General features: G+C 35.5%; 1 protein-coding gene across 4 annotated transcripts in view; it reads left to right on the plus strand.

The window, feature by feature from the left end:
* The first annotated feature begins 2,278 nt into the window (after window positions 1–2,278).
* Window positions 2,279–27,928, plus strand: part of LOC142336051 (uncharacterized) — a 149,932-nt gene continuing 124,282 nt past the window's right edge. The window contains exons 1-5 of one of the 4 annotated variants that reach the window (XM_075384544.1): window positions 2,279–2,541; window positions 9,586–10,011; window positions 16,584–16,727; window positions 16,929–17,120; window positions 17,372–17,803. In XM_075384544.1, the coding sequence (XP_075240659.1) occupies window positions 2,428–2,541; window positions 9,586–10,011; window positions 16,584–16,727; window positions 16,929–17,120; window positions 17,372–17,803 (1,308 nt within the window). In that variant the 5' untranslated portion in view covers window positions 2,279–2,427. Of the gene's footprint in view, window positions 2,542–9,585; window positions 10,012–16,583; window positions 16,728–16,928; window positions 17,121–17,371; window positions 17,804–19,876; window positions 20,112–27,928 lie in introns of those variants that run through there. The other 3 variants (XM_075384545.1, XM_075384546.1, XM_075384547.1) reach the window with 3 other exon arrangements.

The following is a 27,928-nucleotide window of genomic DNA, read 5'->3' on the forward strand; positions in this document are numbered from 1 at the left end:
TTATGTTGAAGTGAAATTTTATTTTTAAGGGGTTGTATCTCTAATGTAATGGTTTTATGATTATTTTTATTATTATTATTATGGCTTTGTGACAATTTCACGGGGAGTGTAAGTCCCGGATTTATAATATAGAATTTGCACGACAATTCTGGCACAGGCACAAAAAGATCCAACTACAGAAATTATTCTCAGTCCAGTTTTCATTGAAAAATTTCCACATTAATTCTAGAAGTCATGCTTTCAAATTATTGTTGTCGAAGAAATTAATTTTCCTTTGAATGATGTACACCGAACTCCAGTTCTATACCAAAAATTGAGTCTCTGCGCTTCGTATCAAAATCTCTCGCAGTATAACCCTAGATGTTCCGGCCCATTGAATAACATAATAGTTGCGCAAGTCGACTTCGTACTTTCCTGACACTATGCTGCTAAAAAGTAGATCTTTTAGGACTTTAAAGTAGAGTGGTGGCAGTATATTGATTTGAACAATGGCTTCTTTGTAACAATTTCTGTTTGTCATCTATTTCATGGCCTTTTATTAAACCGCTCTAAAATTTGATGCTCGTTTCGCTTTAGCTCCCAGCATTCAGATGCAAACTTAATGTCGGGGTTATGATATTACAAGTTTTCGTAAAAAATTTTGTGATTGTTGAAATCTTTATTTTTGAGGTTATTTTTTTCTCTAGTCACAGTATCTGAATAATGACTTGTCCTAGTGCAGCTGAATGAAGGCGCAATTGAACATATATAATATTTTATGGAATAGCCTTTTGTGAAATTGACTGTATTTGATGTTTTTGGAGTCAGATCGCATATTCTGGATAATGACATGTCTCAATGGCTCACTCTGAAGGTATAACTTAATATTTTTATTAAGCATTTCAATCGATAGCTGATGGCTTTAGTGATTTTGAAATTAATTGTTATCAAAAAATAAATCCTACTTTTGACTGAACTTGGCCACCTGATGACTTGTTACCTTGGCTCATTTAAAACAGGTCACATATTTAGTTTTGGCAAAAGTAGACGTCTTGTGGTTGCATTAACGGCGAGTCTCGTTGGCGCTCTAATTCGGCATTCTTTGAATTCGGCTTAGGGTGCTTTCAACTGACGCAGTAAAAATGAGATAATACCGAATAAAGTTTTTAGAATTACAGTTTCCAGAAAATTGCTTTCTTTTATTTTTGTTCTTTGTTGTAAAAAGCCTCTGAAATAGAAACAATCTTAAATCCTCTTAGATGTTTCCCAATTGCTGATAATTTTCAGGAGGAGAAGTTCACTGAATCTTTATCATGTTAACCACTTGCTCGCAGCTCCCAAAGCTAAAATTATCAAATAGTACTTCAATAATGAGGTTGAACTTCTACAGTCAAAAATATTTCCGACATCTAGATAAATGATCTGACGGGAAACTGCAATTGGAGAAACACAAAAAGCTATCTAATTTGTTATTTTTTGCGGTAAATTTTGCATAGACCGATAATATAATAAAATAATTTCCTTAGTTAGACATCTCTTAATGGAATATTAATTAATCGCGAAAATCTCATCAGTTCAAATCAAGAACAGATCAAGTTGTCATTTGGACTGATCTTGGAATTGTAACCCACACTTCAATGTTTTCAATGTTGGAGTATAATCCTCATGACCACCCTGATTTTGTAGTTTGGTAGTTAAATTCAGTTTCCCCGCTCCTTGGGTGAGACTACGAGGTACTGATTCCCTCTTTGCTGCATTGTTGATTAGTTTGCATCCGAAACTACGCTTTGAGTGAGTTTCCATCAACACAGTTAGGGATGTCATGGGGTTCTAGCAAGTTTCATGAATGCAGTTTCTCGGATAGCGATTACGGAAATTGATTGGGCTAATGTGTTAATGGCAACTGACAGCCCAATTACTGTTTTTTGCTTAAAGAAAAGTTCATGCAACATGGATGACTTCAGCAAAACGCTCATTTGCCCTTCAGCTATGGGTGTGTGATAATTATAGGGGTTGGGTCAATGGCAGAAATTATGGCATATTGTTGAGATATGCGGGTTTTTCTTTTCATCACAGCTGTATCGACAGGAAACTTAGTTGCAGTGAAACAGAAACATGAGCCACTATAGTTGTAGGTGTTGGTATTCAATCTAGAATTTTTTCCCAGTATCGCTTGCGTTATTCGTAATTGTGGAGCTAAAACGCTGTTTATGGTAAATCATGTGTACGGAAAAATTATAAGGCATACAGATTTTTCTATGCGGCAGGTGATGCAGCCATATATATGCATAACGTGTAGTCCGGTGTTGCCGTTGCCGTTTTGCGTTGCATATGAAACGAACATATTACTCAAAATATGTATAGCAAAGCGAACACAATGGTGCGGTTTGTATGTATTCATTTAATTCGGATAGAATATAGCATTCAGATTGCAATTGATTACATTTGATGCCGCACAAAACGGGACAGCAGCCACCCAGTGCTGAGCGTGGAGAGATTAACAGACGATTACAAACTAGTGGTGTCATGGAAAATTCACTGGATGTTGATTCAATGTCAGAGGTTTGTAAGCAGCCTCCGAGTTTTCGCAAGATTTCTCTAATTAGTGAGCTTAGCCATAGCAATATTCCTTGAAGTGCATTTTTTTTTTCTTATTGGTTTTATTATAGCTGTAAAGGGCGCTTCAATGGGAGCTGTGGTTGAAGGAGGGAGGATGTTGGTTTGACTCATCTACTTTTGCCATTGGTTGTTTGTTTTCTAATATGTCTGTCTTTTTCTCAGCTGATAGTTTTTGGAGTGTATTTAAAACAGGACGTAAAAGTCATGTTTAGATAAAATCGCTGAAAGAATTGAAGAGAAGAATGATTTTTCCTTTCATGTCGCGTTTTTGAGAGCGAGAAAAAGATACGAAAAGGATTTTGCTAAGTGAGCAAAATTTTTTTTTTATGACGTGGGGCTTTTGTGAAGCAGTTTTATTGTTCTTACTTTTTTTCGTTCAAAGAGGTTTTTCTAAAACCTATTAACAAATAACTAAGTTTTTGAGCCTTTTTGACCATCTCAATCATATATTAGAGTTGTTTTTGTGGCTTTTTGTTTTCGTTAATATGAATGCAATTGGTTTTAGTTATAGAAATTAAGGTAATCTTATACAATTTGTTTTTTGGTGTTTCCACGGAACCCTTCTGCCTCTCGGAATAATTTTTTGTGTTCAATTGTGTAGTTAGGGTTTTTCGTAGAGTTGTTGCTACCCAGTGAAAACAAAATTTTGATAGCCAAAATGAATTAACTCTGCTGTTCTTTGTAGGGTTTTTAATTGCTCTTAAACAAAGTTTGTAGCTATTATATTAGACCTGTTGGTCTTTTTATGAGATTTTCCGCCTGAACAATTTTTCGTCTGACCTATTTGACTTTTCGTCCAAAAAACGGGATAAACAGGTAGCGATCAGAGGGCATAAAGTGCTCTTAGAGCCCTTCAGCTCACTAATCTCAAAGTACACGATTCAAAGAAACTGTTTTGGAGACTTATACTTAAGGTGTGAAGGGTGGTTCTTAAAGGTTGACCCCCACACTGCCCTCCCAAAACACCCCCTCAATCAAGATAAAGCTAGCCTCACTAAAACGTAGCTGGCTACTTACAAAGCCAACCGCCCGCCGGTCGTTTGAGAGCAATTCGCCCGACGCTAGTCAGTTATGATGTTTTTCAGTGCATTTTAGTATCAAGTGTGTGCTCAATGAATCAGAAGTAACTGTTTCTAAGGTGTGATGAGAACAGTTTTTGACACTTCGAAATTTTTGGAGAATTTTATTAGAAAATTTAACGGTTTTTAAAAGATTTTGTCCTATAATTATTTTGGTGCTTGGATTTTCTACTTTTTGAGATGTGCGGTTGGTTTGTGTTTTCCATTTTTTGTTGAACACAATTGAGGCATATCTGACAATCTATTATATACAAAGTTTTGCTAGAAATTTTCCAAGAAAATGTTTTTCGAACAAAGTTTCCATGAAATGTTTTCATAATTTGTTTTTCCGTGATAATTTGTTTCCTCTGTTGTTTCTCTTTGAATGATATAATGAAGTTAATAGTTCCATCATTTGGTGGTTGGCTAGTTATATTGTCAGGTATATTGTTAGAAAATTTAACCGTTTTTTGATAGATTTTGTCCTTATTGTTTTCATAATTTGTTTTTCTCTGGTAATTTGTTTCCTCTGTTTGTTGTTTCTATTTGAATGATATATTGAAGTTAGTAGTTCCATCAATTACTGCTTGGCTAGGGTGTAAGTTCGATTTCCCTTCGGGTCAATTCTGGAGTGTTCCTGTTATGTTCTTTTTAATCTGTGACTTCTTTTTTAAGAAAATACTCTAGAAGAAGTGAACTGCCGCACCTGAAGTGTTTAGTTTAATAATAATAATAAGTTCAATATGCCGAACAAAGGTCAAGCGGAGAAAGATTTTATTGTGGTTTTTGTTCAATTATCATTCTAAAAGAGCGATAAAAGTAGGTGTAAAAATGTTGAGCTAAGCGAGAGATATTTTTGATCATGTGCTGTTTTTTGGTTTTAACTAAAATTTTTCCAGCTAATAATATTTGTCTCAATTGTGTAAGCTTGTAATAGTATGTTTGTGATCATTTTTGAACCTCTGAAGCAGGTATTGGACTTGTAGATGCAGTTTCGAAAACCCCGAGAACGTCTCAACTACATCGGATTGCGGTTACGAAAGGTTGCAGCACCGACTTGCTTTGTTTGTTCAAAATGCGGCAAATTTTGCGCCAAAGTATTTCTTCTATGTTGTTAAGGGGCCAAAGTCTGAAAGAAAATGTTTATTTCGCGTGGCCAAACATGATACAACGTTCGGAAGAGCTTCTTTGGTCAGTGTGCCCAAAGGATCCGCAATTAACGAAATTTGGATACTCTGGAAACGCACCTTAACTGTTGCGCTTGTTAAGAACTTTGTCACCTCAGAGTGCGCAAAGGGGTGTAAATACATTCATTATCAGCATCATCCTTGAAGGTTCCGAGAGGCCTTTTGGTTGATTTTATTGATGTTTCGGTAGTTTTGCGTATCTGACCCTTTTCAGTGAATTTTGTTCAACATGCCGAGTTTTGATATCACTATTTGCAGCTTAGAAACAAAATAAAATTTTTCCTTATGAGGAGGCTCATTCAAAAAGTGTTTGACGTTAGCGTATTCATCGTATTTCTTTAACGTATTTCGTTTGACCTGAACAAAAATACGCGATTGCCATGCGTTGTGATTAGAAAACCAATAAAGGTCCTCTGATCCTTGAAATATAATGTTACGTACTGATTAAAAGTGCTGCTGTCTGGTCAATTGTGAAAAAAGGAACTTTCGGTTCTTGACCTGGATTTAGTTTATTTATGGTGACTTTAGGTAGATAATCTTTCCGTTGTTTGGTAAGGATAAAAAGACCTGGATTGGTAGCGATTTGACTCCTTTTAACTCAATCTTTTGATTGAAAATTTTAGTTTTACCTCTTTGCTCCTCTACACGTATGTTTTTAAGGATAACGTAGGTATTATGTATTGACTAAAGGCACGAGTATATTAAACTTGAATTGCAGTTTTCAAAAATCTTTTATGTGAGTACAGCCTTTTTCATTGCGTTGAGAATAGATAATTCCGATAGCCTCACAGCGATATATCTGGCTGTTTTTGGTCTTCTCTTGGTTTTTTCTACAATTCACAGATTTTGATTTCTATTGGGGTGCTATCTTTTTTAAAACTCAAAGAACTTGAAATGTTTCGGGCGCTGCATTTTTTAAGATTGGTGCACACATTTTCATTAATAGCTGCGAACCGATAGCTTCGCGGCTTCTCTTGGTTTTTTTATTTCGTAATGATTTTTGTTACGACCATATGACGTCACAGTCACTTCAAATCTACTTTTTGTTCAATAGTTCAGGCAATTTCAACTGAATTGCGTGCGTGACGTCATTTTGCACTCTTATTGGAGCGAGTTTTTTGTTAATCCACGTGATAAAGTTTTTGGTCACACGTGACTTACCTCATTCTTAAAAATAGCTTCCTGACTCTCAAATTGACTTTACTTTACTTTAATTCAAAGAGATAAGGTCAAGTGATTGTATATCACTCTATTTGAAGGTTATTTAAGAGCAGCCAATAGAAGCAGCAATAAATTTTGTGTTTTACAGATTCTTGTTCAAAACTTTACATCTGAGCTCTTAATGAAAAGAATAAATTTTATTTGTTCTGTCTTTTTACTTTGTTTTTGAGAGTGCAGATCTACGAAGCTATCGCGGCTATTTTCTAGCAACCCGCCAGCTATATTTATTTTTGAAGTCAAATGGAAGTGATGATTTTGGTCACGTCAAAACCGGGAGTGGAGCAAAAAAGCAAGTCGTTTTGCGGCGTGGTTTTTTCGCTCTAATTTTGAAGTAGAGTGAGAAATCAGTGTTGAACAAATATTCGTTTTCTTGCTATTGGTTTTTGTTCACACGCGGCATTTTGACACCGATTTTTGCTCTTTTTCGATTTTTTTAATCTTATGTGTTTCTAAATGACGTTCCCAATCCATTTAGTCCATTCTAGATCTATTTTTTTGGTCAACGAAAATTCTCAATTGTGTCGCGACTTGTCCTGCTGTGTTTTTTTAAGACCTGTTCACACATTTTCATGATTTTTGTAGTCAATTTGAAGTGACGATTTTAGTCAGGCCGAATCAGGGAGTGGATTTGCGGCGTGATTTTCGCTCTAATTTTGAAGATGATGGAGGAAACGGTGTTTGAACAAAAATTCGCGTGTTCGATTGTGGTTTTCGTTCAAATGCGGCAAATTGACTGTGATGTTTGCTATTTTCTGGTCCGATCTGCCAATATAAATAGTGCTCATTTTAGGTCTAGTCTTTTAATTAGTCAATGAAAATTCCTTGAATTGTAAGTCAGGAGTTGCCCTGCTATTTTTTTTTATTTCTTCGTCAAGATTTTTGTTATGATCATTTGACGTCACAATCACTTTAAATCTGCTTTGTGTCCATTTGTTCGTGCAAAATCAACTGAATCGCGTCACTGACGTCATGTTAAATCTTATAGGAGGGAGCTTTTTTGTTCATTTGCGTGTTTAAATTTTCGTCATGCGTGACTCACCTCGCTCTCAAATGACTTCCTGACTGAAACTTGACTTTTTCTTTACTTTAATTCAAAGAGATAAGGTCAAGTGAGCGCGTTTCACTCTAAATGAAGATTATTGGAAAGCAGTTATCAGAAGCAATAATAACATATTTGGATCCGTAATCAAAATATAACATCTCAGTTTAACAAAAAGAAATTTCTTTTTGGTTTGGCACTATCTTTTTGAGACTGCAGATCTACGAAGCTATTGCGGCTTTTTCTGGCAATCGTCCAATTATGTCTGTTATTTAATTAGTATCCATTCTAGATCTAGTCTTTTAATTAGTCAATGAAAATTCTTTCAATTGTGCCAAGACTTGTCCTGCTATGTTTTTTTTTTCAGATTACCGTTCTCATTGTTTCATCTGAGTGGATTTTAAGTTATTTCACTCATCGATTTGTGCATTTTAGTGAATGTTAATAGAGCAAATCCAAAAGAACCGGGATAAACTGATAAAGCATAGTCATTAAGTCACAGTGTATTATGTTATATAAATTCACTATAGCGATTGCTGGCTGACATTAGTATTTCAGCTTATTAGCTGTCAATTTAGAAGCTGAATTAAGTATAGTATTAGAATCTATCTGAAACCGCTCAGGAAATTAGAACACTTTTTGTCACTTAGAAAAATAAGGTATGTCAATTTCAATCTCCTTCTTTTGCTTTAATGCCGATGTGCGTCAACGGCGGCAATTTGACGGCTATGTTTGTTGATCAGTTTATATTTTCCAGTTGATTATTTTTGCTTGTTCTTGCTTTACCATTATCTAAATTGCCCTAATATAGATTTTTTGTGAAAGTTGGTTGTTCTTTCAATTGAATTCATATTGGTCTAAAATGAACTCATTTGAATCGAAAATTACGCAAGGTAATCAAAATTAACGCAATTTTAATCAAAAATTAAGTCCTCGAGCAAGGTACAACGGAATCGTTCAGCGTGACTTTTAAGAGCAATTCGTCCCACGTTTGTCTGTAACGTCTTTTTGATAATTAGAAACGAACTCGCTCAATTTCTAATCAGATATCAGTGGCATGCTCTCAAGTAAGGTAAGCAAACAGCAGTTTAAGTAAAAAATTTACTTTTGTGGCCTCTTTCTCTTCTTTGCTTTTTGTCGGCTGTTTAATTTCGTATTTTTAGAAGCATTTTTGTCTCTAGTTGTACGAGTGCAGGTTTACAAATTTAAAGTAGCGAGTTGTTTTTAAAACTCTGATAGAGTCAGCTACTTCTTCTAACTTGTACATCTCAAAGAATTTTGATTGTATCAGTCCTGTTTTTTTAAATGTATTCAATTTTCGATGAAGTCAATCAGAAGACTATTAAATGGCATTTCAAGTCTCGATGAAGCAGTTAAGTAGATAGCTCAATTATTTTTTGGTGCTAAGTTTGAAATTTAATGAAAAATAATTTTGTAATTGCACTTTTAACAATTTAGATATTTTGGCTAAAAAAGTTCAATGTTTTAAACCATTTTATTTGGCTCTTATCGCTTTTTTGGCTGGAAGAGATTTTTGAAAGTTCCTTGCATAAATTGTTTCAAATATGTTTTTCTCAAAATTTAGGATGGTCACTTCTTATTGTGTGATCTCGAATGAAGTTTGAAGCGTTTTTTAATTTATTCCAATGCGATGTTGGCGTTCTTTTTAATAGACGAACAGCGATAGATGTGGCTATAATTGACCTCTCCCTAGTTTCTTACATTTCGAAGAATTTGAATTGTACTGGGGCGCTGACTTAAGATATGCTCACACATTTTCTTGAATTTTGAAGTCAAATTGAAGCGATGATTTTGGTCACGCTGAAACAGGAAGTAAAGCGAAAAAGTGAGTGACTTAGAGGCGTGAACTTTTGTCGTTCTATTTTGGGTAGAGTGAGAAAAGCGTATGAACAAAAATACACGTTCTCCCTATTTTTAGTGGTTTTTATTGGTTCTGATTGGTTTTGCCAATCCAGTCATAGTCCTTTTTAGGTCTAGTTTTGTTTAGTCAATAAAATTTCTTTGAATTGTAGGTCAGGACTGTCCTGCTGTTTTTATATTTTGTCAAGATTTTTGGTACGACATATGACGGCACAATCACTTCAAATCTGCTTTTTGTACATTCATTCATGCAATTTCAACTAATTTTTGGTCCGTGACCTCATTTATCACTCTTAGTGGAGAGTTTTTTGTTCATTTGTGTGAGATTAAGTTTCTTTTCACATGTGACTTATATCACTCTCAAAAATAAACTACTCACATTTACATTTTTTTTACTTTAATTCAAAGATATAACGTCTAGTGAGTGCGTGTCGCTCTAATTTGAGAGCAGTTAATAGTTGCAGCAATAAGTTAAACGAATTCTTAATCAAAATATAACCACGCATTTAATTAAAAAGCAGTATCTTTTTCCGTCTGTTTATTGCGACTATTTTTGGTAATCCGTCAGCTATATTATTATTACACTGAAATCGTTGTACAGGTTAGTGCAGCTGGAGTGACTGAGCGTATTGTGCAAATCAGGGAATATTTGAAACAAGCAACGTCTTTGAAAAAGCAACTCAGTGGAGTCGGCAACTCACTGGGATCAGGAGATGGGCAACAACAGGACCAACTTGCCAAAATATCATCGTTGATAGAACACTTGAGGGAACAGGAATGGGGCTATCTCAGTCTTCTGTCTCAACTGCTGGGAGCGGAGAGAGACGAAGATGAGGAGGCGGAGGAGGAAGAGCAAGGAAGAGGGGATACAAGGTGGTCTAATGGGTTTCCGCCAAAGGAAGGCGACAGAAACTTAGCGGTACTTGGTGACGAAGACTCCGTAGCCGATACTGTTTCAATTAATTTGGAGACATCTCAGTCACCTCCTCTAGAGACATCTTCATCGGCACAAATTAACAAACAAATTGTGAGTTGACTGGGTATTCGCGGTTAACAAGCTAAAAAAAGCAGTTTTTTTGCTGTTTTTCTGGGTGCCAGGACAAAATCTCCAAGGACAAATTACACCGCCAGAATATCCGATTTTTTTACCATGAGTTGAAATTATCAGACGGACCATTTAGCACTATCATGTCTAAGCGAAGAGCATTTCGCATTAAGGTGTTTCTTATGAGAAGCATATTGTAGTCCATTGGTTGAATAGATACGATTTGGTTATTTAGGACTGTTGGTCGGGGAGGGGCATTTTAACCAAATTTTACGTGTCTTCTGGCGCAGAGTAACTTGCTTTCTTGCGAGCATCATTTGGGAATTTTGCCTGGTTTAGTTGGTCGCATTCTGCTTTCCCTTTCTGTAAAGCCATCGTGAATATTTTTTATAAAAACTGTTGAATTGATGGCGAAGCTGTTATTAGACTTATCATACTTCAAATTGTTTTGCGAGTATTGGCTCAAAACGTTCACTTTGTTCAATCACTCTATCGTTCGCAACTATATATGAGTATGTTTTTGCGTTGTATCTTCACTAGGATAGTTTTTTCGAACAAAGTTTGCATATATTGCACAGGCAAAAGAAATTTCATCGCCTAGTTTAAAATAATCACACCTGTCAAAGAAGTGATTGGGACGTCGAGTTTGATTGTTGTATTTAAGAGGCAGTAACATTCAATGCGTTAGTGCAATATTTGTTCAGACCGCACTTAGTGGGGGGGGGGGAGACTATATGCTCAACTGTTCTTTTTGTTCAGTTAATTTTTGGCGATTGATTTATTTGACGTTGAAAGATTTGACGTGTGGAGTGTATTCATTAGAAAGCCCATCGAGCTTAGAATATAATATAAAAGATTTTTTATTTTCGTCTTTTTCGAGGAGCTATCGAGATTTGAATCTCGGGTCATTTCCTTCGGGTCATTGAAGTGTGAATCTTCGGGTCTTTTCCTTGTTTTTGCTCATTTTTTTCCCCGTAACTTCGGCTCAAAATTTGATCAGTTTTGCGAAAATATGTAACGTTGCTGATCTGTATGATTCGACTTTTTTGGCAAAAATATCAGCTGAATTTTTGAAAATACGGCCTTTCTTGAAAAATAGCACCAAGTATGCTCTTTGAGACCCTTCTGTCCCGCATACTAAATGGGGGTTCTGGAGATAAATAGTGTTTTTCAATGATGATTTTTCAATTATTTGAATCCAAATCTATCCAAAATGCACAATTTATTTTTGATATATTGTTGTAAAATCTATGAACTTTTTCTATCCGCTTAGCTCTTAGCGTTCAATTGGGTTGCTGGTCAGGTCAGGGATTTTGATTGGAGATTGTCGTTTGGATTGTAATTTCAGACTTTTGTCAGGACCGCTATGTTTTTCTAAGATCTGTTGATACTTTTTTCGGCTTTTGATGTCAATTCTTCATTTCTGTTTTTGCATGTTATGCTCTTCTGTGCTCTGTTTTCTGTTTTGTGGCGTTTAGAAGGTATTCAGTGTCGTCTTGTCCTTTAGGTTTTTTTTTGTCAGGTCCCATTGACATCTTAATCAAGCCTGTGTTAATCCGTATTGCTTAGACTATTTATGGCTGGTCAATTAAGCTTAAGAAGCAAAAGAATATCATTTGCAAAGTTTTTCATCTGATAGCATACTGTTTTTGTCGGGAAATTTATAATTTTGAGATTTCTGAATTTTGCGCTTTTTTGTTTCGCCTTTTTGCTCTGCCTTACTGAAAAAATGGTATATTTAATTTTTCCCATCTCAAAACGAAAATGTCTTAAAGAAATGATTTTTAATAAAATGATTTTTTTTAAATAAAGAAATGATTTTTTAAAATAAGTTGTGACAGATTGCAGCGGACGTCATTGACCGAGGCACGCTTTTGTTTCTATAATTTGGTTTTTTTGTTGTTGGTTAATTGTCTCAGTCGCTTAGTAGACATATGAAACAAATTTGGCTCATCAAAGGCTGAGAAGTGAGGAATTGTTTTTGCGATTAGGGAGTGCTTTCTAAACTAATTTTAAGGAATATTGATATTTGCCATATGTCCATTTACTGTTCGCTATTTTGGCGGTCATTGGTTTCCGAAGTTGGTATATGCTTGTTTTAAGGAGACTTGGTTGATTTTTTTCATTTCATGTCTGGTTGTTAATATCCACCGTCAGCCTCTCAACTGCAATTATTTACGCGCTGTTCTTTTTAATTCGCTTTAGTTCTGATCACGTTTTCTGTTTTAGATAAATCACGAATTTTCACGTTTAACTCCTGACTTACCTCACTGACTGGTTCAACTGTAAGGGTTTCAATTTCTTCCACTCATTGAGTTATGCATTGTAGTGAATGCAGTCAAGCTGAAAAGAGCAATATCAAAAACGGGATAAACCGGTGAAGCGCGATGAACCGATAAGTCAAAATGCATTAGGTGACCAACGTTCATTAGAGCTGTTGCTAGCTGACAATAGGTTTGAACTTAATGAGCTTTATTTTAAGAGGCCAAATAAAGTATAATTTGAAAATGTAAGAATTTGCACGCCAAATTAGAATTCTTTTTGATACCTAGAAAAGTTTGTCAATTTCTCTCTTCTCTTTTTGAATCCTTATGTGAGTCAAGTGGGACAACCACTGGTTTTTTCGGGAATTTGCGGGCTATTTTTATAAAATTAGCACCATTTTTGGAAGAATGATTCGCTCTCCTCAAATAGTTTTGTAATGGTTGATTTTCTCAAATTCAGGGGCAAATATTTTTTATCTGTCAAAAGACTCTGTAATCGATAGTCAATTCATGGGGATATTTATTTGGTTGGATTGTATTTTGGACCTAATTTTTTATAGTTACGAAGCAAAAGATGTCGGATTGAGATTTGCGCCGTCTTTAAAGAGCTTTGGCGGAGCTAAAGAGAGCAAAAAACTGAGTGTTTCAAAGTCGAATTTTTTAAACGGGCTGACAATGGTCAGCTAAGACTTGATGACGGTTATGCTTATCTGTTTTTGTAAATTCTTAGAGATTTGTTAAGTGTTGCCCTGATTAATTAATATTGTAGCCTTGAAAGTGTGATTATTAACAGGTCTCTTTTTTAGTCAGGCACAAACATAAAATCTGTTTCCTGTTGATTGCTTTCGTATTTTTGCTGTATCTGAATGAAGTCTCAGGAAATATTAGTGAATTTTGTTCTTATTCCTTGTTCTCTCCATTATGACTCCATTTGTTTTATGGCTCCGTTTGACTAGGGTGCCATTTGTTTTCAATAAAATTAAATGACTAATTGAGTTCCATTTTCTTTCAAGTTTAACTTCGATTCCTTATGGTAATCAGTTAAACCAAATAATAGAAAGCGGAGTCGCATTTTACCTAGGCTCCTTGTTTATTGTTTGGAGTTAATTCTATTGAATAATTCGCCCAGTAGTCCGTATCAAGATAATTTGATTGTTCTATCAATTATCTCCCTCTTACTAATGCACGAATTAAAGTTTCCAACACCTTTATCAAAATTATTTTCAGCTGGGTAATCTAGATAGCAGACTCAAAAATTTAGAGTTGATGAATGTTTGAGTATGAGTTCATTATGGAAATCAGAGAGACCAGCTTTTTCGGCTCCTGTGGAATTGTCGAGATAATTGCCTATATTCTTTGAAGATAATTGGGTTGCAGTTAAAAGAAATGGGTGGGAAGGAGGGAAGTGAAATACAGGCTTTCCCTTCTCTCGCATCTGTTCTTTCGCACAGGTAGTTGCGACCTTGCACTTACACTGATTATTACTGTGTAAGCATTGCTTTCATTAACTCTCAATCAAAATTAGAATTGAGTGACTCCGCGTGGCTTTTCCAGGCCTTACTCTTTGAAAATCTAACTTTTCAAAGTGAACGAAAAGAAATTACAATATAAAAAGTGCGCAATAAGTGAATGATCGAACCCGACTTAATATGCAATGAGTTGGAAAACTTTCGACAATTTGGAAAATAGCTAGTTAGTAGCTCTCAAAGGAAAGTATCAGCAATTATTACATTGCAGGATTGTATTGGTGCTCTTTTTTGTATGATGTGATCACATTTTTTTCGATGACTTTTCTTTCGAAAAGGGGATAAACAGTTAAAGCATAGTGTGCATTAACTTTCATTAAATTCCTTACGCTGGCTTTGGTATTCTTTGTCTTGAAGTTGATAGGAAGGCCTAAATTCAATGTGAAGAGGTCATTTGAAATTTTTGAGCGTCAATTTGTGCAGATCCTCATTTTTTGATTGTTTTGTTCAATAGGACCTCAATTGAGGTTGGTGCCAGTCCATAGAAGTCTTATGAGAGTTAACCTTCGTGTGTGTTTGCATGAAGTATCTGTATTGTAATACCCACTCAAAAGAAAAATACAGCAGTAAACTTTGCAAATTTGCGTTTTGAAACTTTCGTCATTTTTTGGGTAGTGACAAAAATTGTTTTGACTGGCGAGTGTGGAACTGGAGGTAAATTTTGGAAGGTTTCGCTATGAATGGGTTTGCTTTGAATTCTTGAATATCTAAAAATAGGCAAATTTAAAATTACTGACGTCATGTTAAATCTTATTGGAGGGAGCTTTTTTCATTTGCGTGTTTAAATTTTCGTCATGCGTGACTCACCTCGCTCTCAAATGACTTCCTGACTCTGAAACTTGACTTTTTCTTTACTTTAATTCCAAGAGATAACCTCAAGTGAGCGCGTTTCACTCTAAATGAAGATTATTGGAAAGCAGTTATAAGAAGAAATAATAACATATTTGGATTCGTAATCAAAATATAACATCTGTTTAACAAAAAGAAATTTCTTTTTGGTTTGGCACTATCTTTTTGAGACTGCAGATCTACGACGCTATTGTGGCTTTTTCTGGCAATCGTCCAATTATGTCTGTTATTTAATTAGTGTCCATTCTAGATCTAGTCTTTTAATTAGTCAATGAAAATTCTTTCAATTGTGCCAAGACTTGTCCTGCTATGTTTTTTTCAGATTACCGTTCTCATTGTTTCATCTGAGTGGATTTTAAGTTATTTCACTCATCGATTTGTGCATTTTAGTGAATGTTAATAGAGCAAATCCAAAAGAACCGGGATAAACTGATAAAGCATAGTCATTAAGTCACAGTGTATTATGTTATATAAATTCACTATAGCGATTGCTGGCTGACATTAGTATTTAAGCTTATTAGCTGTCAATTTAGAAGCTGAATTAAATATAGTATTAGAATCTATCTGAAACTGCTCATGAAATTAGAACACTTTTTGTCACTTAGAAAAATAAGGTATGTCAATTTCAATCTCCTTCTTTTGCTTTAATGCCGATGTGCGTCAACGGCGGCAATTTGACGGCTATGTTTGTTGATCAGTTTATATTTTCCGGTTGATTTTTTTTGCTTGTTCTTGCTTTACCATTATCTAAATTGCCCTAATATAAATTTTTTGTGAATGTTGGTTATTCTTTCAATTGAATTCATACTGGTCTAAAATGAACTCATTTGAGTCGAAAATTACGCAAGGTAAAAATTACGCAATTTTTGAATCAAAAATTAAGTCCTCAAGCAAGGTACAATGGAACCGTTCCGCGTGACTTTTAAGAGCAATTTGTCCCACGTTTGTCTGTAACATCTTTTTGATAATTAGAAACGAACTCGCTCAACCTCCAATCAGAGATCAGTGGCATGCTCTCAAGTAAGGTAAGCAAACAGCGGTTTAAGTGAAAAAAAATTAAGAATTTAATTTTGTGGCCTCTTTCTCTTCGCTGTTCTCTTTGTTGGCTGGTTAATTTCGTAATTCTAGAAGCATTTTTGTCTCTAGTTTTACGAGTGCAGGCTTACAAGTTTAAAGTAGCGAGTTGTTTTTCAAACTCTGATAGAGTCAGCTGCTTCTTCTAACTTTTACATCTTAAAGAATTTTGATTGTATCAGTCCTGTCCTTTTTAAATGTATTCAATTTTCGATGAAGTCAATCAGAAGACTATTGAACGGCAGTTCAGGTCTCGATGAAGCAGTTAGATAGAATAATAGTGATATCTTTGTTTCTGCTTTATTGCAGTGCAGCAGCAGTACCAATTTTGCCTGCAGTGCATTAACGGGAGCTTGTTCTCAGCGTTCTTTTTTCTGAAGGAACGAGAAAGAAACAGTTTGAAAGTATAAATTTTTGAACGGGTTTAATTTCTGAAGAGGGCCATTCTTGAAATGTTTGATTTTTTTTTTGAAAGATTTCACGTATATATTCGCGTACAATTTGACTTCTCGTCTCACTGTTTTTGCTATCTTACGATCTGATATTTTTGCAAATGCTATTAAAATGTTTTGCATGTACTCGAATGGTGCACAAATGCGGTTGTTTCAAACTTTCAATATGTAGCTGATGGCTTTATTACTTTGACACCATTTGTTTTGGTGAGTTTTTTGTTCTGCCCTTCTTATTTTCGTTTTGGTTTCAATGCCTCTGACGCTTGTTAATGAAAGGTCTTGTCTCGATTAGATCCTTATAAGGCAGTTGTCGGAGACAAGCTTATTTGAGTTTTTGTTCATCCTGTTTCAATATCTTCTTGGTGTGCATTGGTGTTGGCATTGTTTAGCCAGCAACAGGAACAAATGGAAAATATTTGGCGCCGGTCTTGTGTAACGAAAGGGCTGTCGCAACTCCCCGTTGCAGTTCCAGAGCAAAGAAGCGAAAAATATCGCAGAATAGCTTTTATCTCTATTCTCGCCCGAAAACTCCGGTAAATGATCGAAGCATGTGGCCATCAGTTGAATTAGTTTCTATTTCTTCATTTCTTAGAAACTTTACCATGACCTCTTATACAATCGGCTTGTATTTCTATCTTTCAATCATCCTTTTCTAAAACATATGTGTGAACGACTTCATGTTAGAAGTCAGACGTTTCTGGGTAAATATGTGATGCCTGTTTTTGCAATGTCAGGTACCCGGGCAACTTCCAAGAAGTGGACGAAGAGTGTTGGCAGCTGGGGGAGCTCCATCAGCAGGGAGTGGCAGGTCCAGTGTCCAGGAGCAACCGAGAGATGCTGGGTCCGGAGAAGGAGCCGTTTCTGAACTTTCCGAGCTAAAACGACAGCATGACCTGCTTGAGAAACTTCTGGAACAGCAAAGAGAGGTATCAGGAAAGCTTGTTCTGCCCGAATTGATCGAACCAAAAGTTTGAAAAGTGATTGCATGTAAAGCACACATATTTGTTACCAACTACCTGTTTTAATTCTATGAAAGATTAATAGTTTTATGCGTGGATGCAATAGATTATGTGGAAGCCCTTTCAGCAAACTAATGAGATTACTCTGTGCAAAAGACGTAGATGGTTGATAGATTGGTCTAATCAGCACATACATCGCGAATTTACTTACTTTTTAGCTGAAGGAGCTAAAATCGAAGCATCAAGCGCTGAAACAGCTCAGTAAAAATTCTACAGCCGGCGATACACAAACGTGCAGCTCTTCAACAGATCGCGGGTCTGCTGGTCCGAGTCTGCAACGATTGTCTGATACCTCAAGTGTCTCTTCTCAATTGCAGAAAAAAGAGGCAAAACAGTTTGTGGCACTGCCGCCAGTACAGGCTGATGATGAACGAATGGACGGTATTGTCGATGGTGGGCGCGGTGAAAAAGTTGCTATGCCCTCGGAATTGGTGGCCGAAAAGGCTAATCTTCAGAATGAATTGCAGTCTCTGCTAGAGGAGAAAGCTTTCCTCACGCAGTTGCTTAAAATGCGGGCTAACAGTGAAGGCAACAGTCTAGGCAATTTGCTGCACTTAACTGGAGAGGGAGTTACGGATAGCGCTGTATCTGTAAGTTGACCTATTTTTAAATCTGATCTCTATCTGTTTTTTAGGCTGATTTTCAACAAATGGCGTCAAGTGTTCTTTGATCTGAAAAAAAATCGTGTTCTTGGTATTCGAAGAAAAGAATATTTGAAGTAAAAATTCTTTTTTCGTTCAAAAAGAGCAATCTGTTTAATTTTATGTCGTTTTTATCTCAGATTGCGCGGTCATTTTTTTTGGCGTTCGCTTTCAAAGTGTGCTCTTTTGATAAGTTTTCTCTTTCATATGCAAGTTGTTTAAATTTTCAAAAACACCTTTTACTTTGAATTGAAGACTTGTGGTCAATGCAGAATGCATTTATTTGGAGTGATTACAATCAGCGTCAAAAGTTGGCTTTATTTATTTGCTTTTATTAATAGCAGCCCTCATCTCAGCCGTTATCACTTTTCTAGACTAGTTTCACTCTTCTCTCATTCAGCTCTAGGAACTTTTAGGTACTACAGTACAATGTAGAATCAACAGAGTCAGTATCGAAAAACAATATGAACCCATAAAGCTCAAGATTAAATTAGATGCCCGCTACCTGAGGCTTGGTTGCCCCTTTCATGAGGCTTGGTTACCATCTCTAATGCTCATTGATATTGATACTAGCTCCCAGCATCCTCTCATTGAGAAACAGGGAGTATGTCTAACTTCAAATTGAAGTCAAAGTTTGTACTTTAAAAATGCTATTGATCTTTTCGATTTAAAGACTATAATTGCTAGAATTTGTAAAAAAAGGTTTAAGATCTCGTTTTTGCTGAATTGTTAATGTTGAATGCCATTTCATATTTTTCAACATTATTCCGGACAGTAGGACTATAATATATTGTCGCCATTGCAGTAAAGTTATCTATCCTTTCCATTATAGCCGCGAAACTGTAAGCTGAGCTTACCTATATTGCGGTGCTCTTGTTTTTTTTTGTCATCTGACGCTCTTTTTTGTTTTACATTTGCTGTAGAACATTCTTTCGCTAAACTTTTCCAGTGACTTTTTTACGCTTGATTTCTTGCTTTCTGCGTGATCTAAATTGCTCGCATTCAGAAGTTGTCTTGCTAAAGCAAAATAAAATCGATTGTGAGATAAGCGGTGACAAAGACCAGATAGCCGAGTGGTTAGCTTACGATTATTACGCCGTGATTGGGTTTCGGTCCTCTACGTTGACAGATCTTTTTGACAGAAATTGCTTGGCAAAACAAAATTGATTGAGATAAGCAATTTCAAGGACCAGATAGCCAAGTGGTTAGCTTCCGATTATTACGCGGGGGATTGGGGTTCAAACCTCTGCTTTGTCAATTTTCTGCACCATAAAATGTTGCTTCTTGCACCCAGTTTTTAAGGTGACCGAGGTAACCATTTCCAATTCTTTTCTGTAAATGTTTCTATCTATATTTTTTGGCACGCAAATTTATTTGGCAGCTATTCCGGCAGTCGCTGGTTATGTTTTTCACATTTTCTGTTGGGCTGCATTGTGTCGGTCTTCAATTAGTGTTTAAACAATAAAGTATGGTTGCTGTTTTGGCTCCTGGGATTCATCAAATAGTTCTCTTGCTTTAATTTAGTCCAATCTATTTTCTAATGTAGGAAAAGTTTCGTCAGCGTGGTAGATAAGAAATTCGTGTCGTTTTTTTGGCAATGCAGTGTCGACCAAAATTTGAGTTTGAAGCATTAAAAAGAAGATAGGGGCATTTTCTTCGTGCAAAAATTGCGTTCACTCTGAAAATAAATTGCGTTCACGTCGAACCTTGGAGGGCTAAAATCTGGGCCCACTGTTTGGTCTAATATGCTAAAGACTAATATTAAGCTTATAAATGTTGATATGCTAATCGGTAATATTTTGAGAAGCCCAGCACCAGCCGCATTTGAGAGCAAGTCACACGAGGATTGTCCGTAACTTCTATCTTCTTTTATCTTTTTACTGAGGGCGCATTTTTCTCCATGTTCTCTTTTGTGTCCTATTTGTCCCCATGTAGGTTGCTTGGTTCCCGCACTGAAACTATTTGATGAAAACGTGTTTTGTATTTAATGCAAATACTTCCTGTTTATACGTTTCAACGTTGCTGTGAATACTCATTCAACGCGTAAACGGCAACATTTGAATTACGTGATGTTCTTTGAACAGAGAAGCTAAAGACTTGCCTTATTTTTACTTGCCTGCTTTGTGCTATTTGATGTCAATATTTTGTAGAACGTGGGCACTGCGTATTATGAATGATATTGTTTGTGTTGCCTTGTCTGCTGTCGGAGTTTTGGGCTCTTATTTTTTCTTTGATCCGCGACAGTCTACAACAAAGGGTAAATAGTTTTGAGTGTTCTTTTCGTCGGGAAAAGTAGTTAGCGCTAAAGCAGTTCAATGTGCATATCTGTAGAGATTAAACTTCAAGGGTCGCAAAACAAAGTTGGGTGAGTCCTATTTGCAAAATAATGGATTTTGTCATCAAAACTGTTTCTAGCCTTGCTGTTTTGCCGAGAGTTGATGTCCAATTTATAATGGTCAAGCCATAGGATAGTTGAATCCCCACGCACCCATCCACAGTTTTCTTCAAGTTGGGTTTTTGTTGAACACTGTGAAATAGAGGGAAATACTGTAAATCTCTTATCCAGAAATTAAACTGAGAGCAATTCGGTCGACGCTGGTCATCATTTTATATTCTGCCCAACGTTAGTAGTTTTTGTTAAACGTAACGTATTCAAACTTTTTGATGACTTTTTAAGTCAACTAGAAGTCAACTATTTTTTTGTCAATCCAATGTAAAGAGAGCAATGATTGCTTCTCAAAAATATGATATTTGCTTTCTATTGGTCCATAGATGTAAATCATTGGCTGCCCTAATACGCAGCGAATGATTATTCATAACTGAGCACGACTTTTCAAAATGTTTCCAAATTTTTCTGTCTGTAACTTATAATATTTGTCGCTCTTCAAGCAAGACTTTGATGACAGATCATATTTGCCTTCTACAAATGAGTAGTTTTGATCTGGAAAGGTTTTACTATTCAGTCAATGTTTTTAATGACTTGAACATTATTTGTTTTCAGAAAAAATAGATAGTTTTTTGGGTTCCGTCTGATTTTCCTAAACTTATTGTTACTTTGTTCCGTATTTGAAATATTGACAGGTCGATTAGGCTTCCTAACGATGCATTTATGTTTTTTATCTCTTTAGTGATTCTAATATACACTATGGTAGCAAAAAGCTACGTAAAGAATGATTTCTGCTTTTAAAGCATGACTCGTGCTTCATAAGCATGATTTGCGATAAGGCGTAAAAAAAGGTGTGAAATTTAGAAGTTTTAAGAAAAATTTCATTCTCAATTTCTCCGCCTAAACAGAAAAGACAGTTAAACCGCTTTGTTCTTTCACCGTTTGCCAAGTTGTTACGCTACGAGATGTCCGATTTTCATGGTCTAAAATATAATGGTGCATCAATATGCTCATGAAGCCTTTCTCTTTCTGGCAGAATGTTGTTACTGATGAAACGAGGGTGCGCATGTCAGAATTGTTTAGAGTTTTTCGAAGAATTAGAAAGAGATTCCTTGAAAAAAAAACACAAAAATTTGAGTTCGGACAAACGATCTCCGATGGTCGGGGTGCAATTCGATCAGAACGACGGAAATGATTCGTAACTCTTCAAACATGCTAAATGCTGTCGGTTATTTGGAAGTTTTGAAAAATTACGTAGAAAAATGCTTTTCCTGGACATTATTTTTCAACAAGATAATGCTCCTCTTCTTAAATCGAAGATTATTGGCATTTTTTCAAGAAAACGAGTGGAAGGTACTGGAATGGTCTGTATACAGTTCAGATCAGAATCCTATTGAAATTTATGTGCGATTTCGAAGGAAGTTTTTTGGGGATAGTTTAGAAAAATTTTAAATTTGGAATGAAATTGACGCAGACGTTGTAAGAAACTTGTTCGAAAATTATACAAACCGTCTACTACAGGTTAAAAAAGCTAAAGGTGTAATGACAGGTTATTAGAGAATAAATTTGAACTGAAAATGTTATATTGTTTGTTGTTTGTATCGCTTTTTAAAAAATCTTCAGGTGTACGTCGTTTTTGATACCATATTGTATCACCAATGATTTTCGTAGCTTTGGTCCGAATGTTTACTAATTTTCACATTTTTTTTCAAGTTTTTAGAAAATTGTCATTTTTAATAGCCGCACATCGATAGATGGGGCTATTATTGGCGTTCTCTTCATTTTTATTTCGTCGTAGCATTTTTTGTTATGACCATATGACGTCACAACCACTTCAAAGCTGCTTTTGTTCATTCGTTCATGCAATTTCAACTGAAGTGCGTGCGTGACGTCATTTGTCGGTCTTAGTGGAGCGAGTTTTTTTTGTTAATTTGCGTGATGGAATTCTTGGTCACACTTGGACTTACCCACTAACACAAAAGACTTCTTCACTTTGAAATTGACTTTTATTTACTTTAATTCAAAAAGATAAGGGCAAATGGGTGAGTGTCACTCTAAATGAAGGTTATGAGAGAGCACCTAATAGAAGCAGCAAAAACTCATACAGTTTAATAATCAAAATATAACGTATCAGCCTTCAATGAAAAGACGAAATTTGGAATGAAATTGACTCAGACGTTGTAAGAAACCTGTTCGAAAACTATACAAACCGTCTACTAGAGGTTAAAAAAGCTAAAGGTGTAATAACACGTTATTAGAGAATAAATTTGAACTCAAAGTTTTATATTATTTGTTGTTTGTATCGCTTTTTAAAAATCTTCAGGTGTACGTAGTTTTTGGTACCATAATGTGTCACCAATGATTTTCGTAGCTTTGGTCCGATTGTTTAAAGGAAAGAATCGCTTTGTAATTGGTCTCAAGCAGTTCGTAGCAAATGAATTTGTCATGTGGTATTTTCATATGTTTTCATCTTGAACTTTTTGTCGCCTGACTTTTCGTCCCAAAAAGGAGGATTAACAGGTGCAACCTGGAGGTCAATAAGTCGCTGAGCAACTTTTTTAGAGCTCCGCTAGTCTGAATGTAAACCGTCAAAGAAAAAATAATCTATATATAGAACTATATCGAGTTTCTATTTTGTTCTTGTTTATAGCTCAAGTTTTTGCTAAATTCTTCGAAGCTCAGCGTTTCATCCGATATGCGCCTATTATGTTTTAATAACCCAAATTTGTTCCAATTTTTAGGAAGTAGAGACCTAATGACTGCTGACACAATTTTGAATAATCTCAAAAGAGGCTTATTTTTACTTACGGTTCCTATAAGCGTTTTCCGGAATAAAAAAGTTTTACCTGTTTGTTATTTTGATATATTGAATTTTAACCGAGTGTTTTTTGGTACCATTTGCAACAATTAAATATTATTGTTTGCTCTCAAACAAAGTTTGTAGCAGTTATATTAGTCTTGTTGGTCTTTTATGCTATTTTTTGCGCTTGACTGATTTTTTGTCTCACCCATTTGACTTTTTGTACTTGAAAACGAGATAAACAGGTAGCGCCCAGCGGGCATTGAGTTTCCTTGGGTCCTTGTCTGCATTTAGTAGTCCATCAAGTGCCTCGCGTGATGAAGCTACTGGAAAGGCCGTATTGTAAGGTTTAACGGTCATTTTGGGAGTTTTCGAGCCCAAATTGTTGCAATTTTTTGTGTTTTTGTCATTTTTTGAATTTTTTTGTTTGACCAGTCTATAATTGGGGCTGGCTAAAGTTGAGAAAGGTCTTTTGCAAGATATAAGTACTTTTTATGACCATTTTAAGAGCTATCTTTTTTCGTAATCCAAAGAAAAACACGGAAATGTTTACTAATTTTCACATTTTTTTTCAAGTTTTTAGAAAATTGTCATTTTTAATAGCCGCACATCGATAGATGGGGCTATTATTGGCGTTCTCTTCATTTTTATTTCGTCGTAGCATTTTTTGTTATGACCATATGACGTCACAACCACTTCAAAGCTGCTTTTGTTCATTCGTTCATGCAATTTCAACTGAAGTGCGTGTGTGACGTCATTTGTCGGTCTTAGTGGAGCGAGTTTTTTTTGTTAATTTGCGTGATGGAATTCTTGGTCACACTTGGACTTACCCACTCACACAAAAGACTTCCTCACTTTGAAATAGACTTTTATTTACTTTAATTCAACAAGATAAGGTCAAATGGGTGAGTGTCACTCTTAATGAAGGTTATGAGAGAGCACCTAATAGAAGCAGCAAAAACTCATACAGTTTAATAATCAAAATATAACGTATCAGCCTTCAATGAAAAGACGAAATTTGGAATGAAATTGACTCAGACGTTGTAAGATACCTGTTCGAAAACTATACAAACCGTCTACTAGAGGTTAAAAAAGCTAAAGGTGTAATAACACGTTATTAGAGAATAAATTTGAACTCAAAGTGTTATATTATTTGTTGTTTGTATCGCTTTTTAAAAATCTTCAGATGTACGTAGTTTTTGGTACCATAATGTGTCACCAATGATTTTCGTAGCTTTGGTCCGATTGTTTAAAGGAAAGAATCGCTTTGTAATTGGTCTCAAGCAGTTCGCAGCAAATGAATTTGTCATGTGGTATTTTCATATGTTTTCATCTTGAACTTTTTGTCGCCTGACTTTTCGTCCCAAAAAGGAGGATTAACAGGTGCAACCTGGAGGTCAATAAGTCGCTGAGCAACTTTTTTAGAGCTCCGCTAGTCTGAATGTAAACCGTCAAAGAAAAAATAATCTATATATAGAACTATATCGAGTTTCTATTTTGTTCTTGTTTATAGCTCAAGTTTTTGCTAAATTCTTCGAAGCTCAGCGTTTCATCCGATATGCGCCTATTATGTTTTAATAACCCAAATTTGTTCCAATTTTTAGGAAGTAGAGACCTAATGACTGCTGACACAATTTTGAATAATCTCAAAAGAGGGTTATTTTTACTTACGGTTCCTATAAGCGTTTTCCGGAATAAAAAAGTTTTACCTGTTTGTTATTTTGATATATTGAATTTTAACCGAGTGTTTTTTGGTACCATTTGCAACAATTAAATATTATTGTTTGCTCTCAAACAAAGTTTGTAGCAGTTATATTAGTCTTGTTGGTCTTTTATGCTATTTTTTGCGCTTGACTGATTTTTTGTCTCACCCATTTGACTTTTTGTCCTTGAAAACGAGATAAACAGGTAGCGCCCAGCGGGCATTGAGTTTCCTTGGGTCCTTGTCTGCATTTAGTAGTCCATCAAGTGCCTCGCGTGATGAAGCTACTGGAAAGGCCGTATTGTAAGGTTTAACGGTCATTTTGGGAGTTTTCGAGCCCAAATTGTTGCAATTTTTTGTGTTTTTGTCATTTTTTGAATTTTTTTGTTTGACCAGTCTATAATTGGGGCTGGCTAAAGTTGAGAAAGGTCTTTTGCAAGATATAAGTACTTTTTATGACCATTTTAAGAGCTATCTTTTTTCGTAATCCAAAGAAAAACACGGAAATGTTTACTAATTTTCACATTTTTTTTCAAGTTTTTAGAAAATTGTCATTTTTAATAGCCGCACATCGATAGATGGGGCTATTATTGGCGTTCTCTTCATTCTTATTTCGTCGTAGCATTTTTTGTTATGACCATATGACGTCACAACCACTTCAAAGCTGCTTTTGTTCATTCGTTCATGCAATTTCAACTGAAGTGCGTGCGTGACGTCATTTGTCGGTCTTAGTGGAGCGAGTTTTTTTTGTTAATTTGTGTGATGGAATTCTTGGTCACACTTGGACTTACCCACTCACACAAAAGACTTCCTCACTTTGAAATTGACTTTTATTTACTTTAATTCAAAAAGATAAGGTCAAATGGGTGAGTGTCACTCTAAATGAAGGTTATGAGAGAGCACCTAATAGAAGCAGCAAAAACTCATACAGTTTAATAATCAAAATATAACGTATCAGCCTTCAATGAAAAGACGAAATTTGGAATGAAATTGACTCAGACGTTGTAAGAAACCTGTTCGAAAACTATACAAACCGTCTACTAGAGGTTAAAAAAGCTAAAGGTGTAATAACACGTTATTAGAGAATAAATTTGAACTCAAAGTGTTATATTATTTGTTGTTTGTATCGCTTTTTAAAAATCTTCAGGTGTACGTAGTTTTTGGTACCATAATGTGTCACCAATGATTTTCGTACCTTTGGTCCGATTGTTTAAAGGAAAGAATCGCTTTGTAATTGGTCTCAAGCAGTTCGTAGCAAATGAATTTGTCATGTGGTATTTTCATATGTTTTCATCTTGAACTTTTTGTCGCCTGACTTTTCGTCCCAAAAAGGAGGATTAACAGGTGCAACCTGGAGGTCAATAAGTCGCTGAGCAACTTTTTTAGAGCTCCGCTAGTCTGAATGTAAACCGTCAAAGAAAAAATAATCTATATATAGAACTATATCGAGTTTCTATTTTGTTCTTGTTTATAGCTCAAGTTTTTGCTAAATTCTTCGAAGCTCAGCGTTTCATCCGATATGCGCCTAATATGTTTTAATAACCCAAATTTGTTCCAATTTTTAGGAAGTAGAGACCTAATGACTGCTGACACAATTTTGAATAATCTCAAAAGAGGGTTATTTTTACTTACGGTTCCTATAAGCGTATTCCGGAATAAAAAAGTTTTACCTGTTTGTTATTTTGATATATTGAATTTTAACCGAGTGTTTTTTGGTACCATTTGCAACAATTAAATATTATTGTTTGCTCTCAAACAAAGTTTGTAGCAGTTATATTAGTCTTGTTGGTCTTTTATGCTATTTTTTGCGCTTGACTGATTTTTTGTCTCACCCATTTGACTTTTTGTCCTTGAAAACGAGATAAACAGGTAGCGCCCAGCGGGCATTGAGTTTCCTTGGGTCCTTGTCTGCATTTAGTAGTCCATCAAGTGCCTCGCGTGATGAAGCTACTGGAAAGGCCGTATTGTAAGGTTTAACGGTCATTTTGGGAGTTTTCGAGCCCAAATTGTTGCAATTTTTGTGTTTTTGTCATTTTTTGAATTTTTTTGTTTGACCAGTCTATAATTGGGGCTGGCTAAAGTTGAGAAAGGTCTTTTGCAAGATATAAGTACTTTTTATGACCATTTTAAGAGCTATCTTTTTTCGTAATCCAAAGAAAAACACGGAAATGTTTACTAATTTTCACATTTTTTTTCAAGTTTTTAGAAAATTGTCATTTTTAATAGCCGCACATCGATAGATGGGGCTATTATTGGCGTTCTCTTCATTTTTATTTCGTCGTAGCATTTTTTGTTATGACCATATGACGTCACAACCACTTCAAAGCTGCTTTTGTTCATTCGTTCATGCAATTTCAACTGAAGTGCGTGTGTGACGTCATTTGTCGGTCTTAGTGGAGCGAGTTTTTTTTGTTAATTTGTGTGATGGAATTCTTGGTCACACTTGGACTTACCCACTCACACAAAAGACTTCCTCACTTTGAAATTGACTTTTATTTACTTTAATTCAAAAAGATAAGGTCAAATGGGTGAGTGTCACTCTAAATGAAGGTTATGAGAGAGCACCTAATAGAAGCAGCAAAAACTCATACAGTTTAATAATCAAAATATAACGTATCAGCCTTCAATGAAAAGACGAAATTTGGAATGAATTTGACTCAGACGTTGTAAGAAACCTGTTCGAAAACTATACAAACCGTCTACTAGAGGTTAAAAAAGCTAAAGGTGTAATAACACGTTATTAGAGAATAAATTTGAACTCAAAGTGTTATATTATTTGTTGTTTGTATCGCTTTTTAAAAATCTTCAGGTGTACGTAGTTTTTGGTACCATAATGTGTCACCAATGATTTTCGTAGCTTTGGTCCGATTGTTTAAAGGAAAGAATCGATTTGTAATTGGTCTCAAGCAGTTCGTAGCAAATGAATTTGTCATGTGGTGTTTTCATATGTTTTCATCTTGAACTTTTTGTCGCCTGACTTTTCGTCCCAAAAAGGAGGATTAACAGGTGCAACCTGGAGGTCAATAAGTCGCTGAGCAACTTTTTTAGAGCTCCGCTAGTCTGAATGTAAACCGTCAAAGAAAAAATAATCTATATAGAGAAATATATCGAGTTTTTATATTGATCATGTTTATAGCTCAAGTTTTTGCTAATTCTTCGAAATTCAGCCTTTCATCCGAAATGCGC

The sequence above is a fragment of the Convolutriloba macropyga genome, chromosome 3 (assembly GCF_964194025.1).
Source record: "Convolutriloba macropyga chromosome 3, txConMacr16.3, whole genome shotgun sequence".
In the NCBI taxonomy this organism is placed as follows: Eukaryota; Metazoa; Xenacoelomorpha; order Acoela; family Convolutidae; genus Convolutriloba; species Convolutriloba macropyga.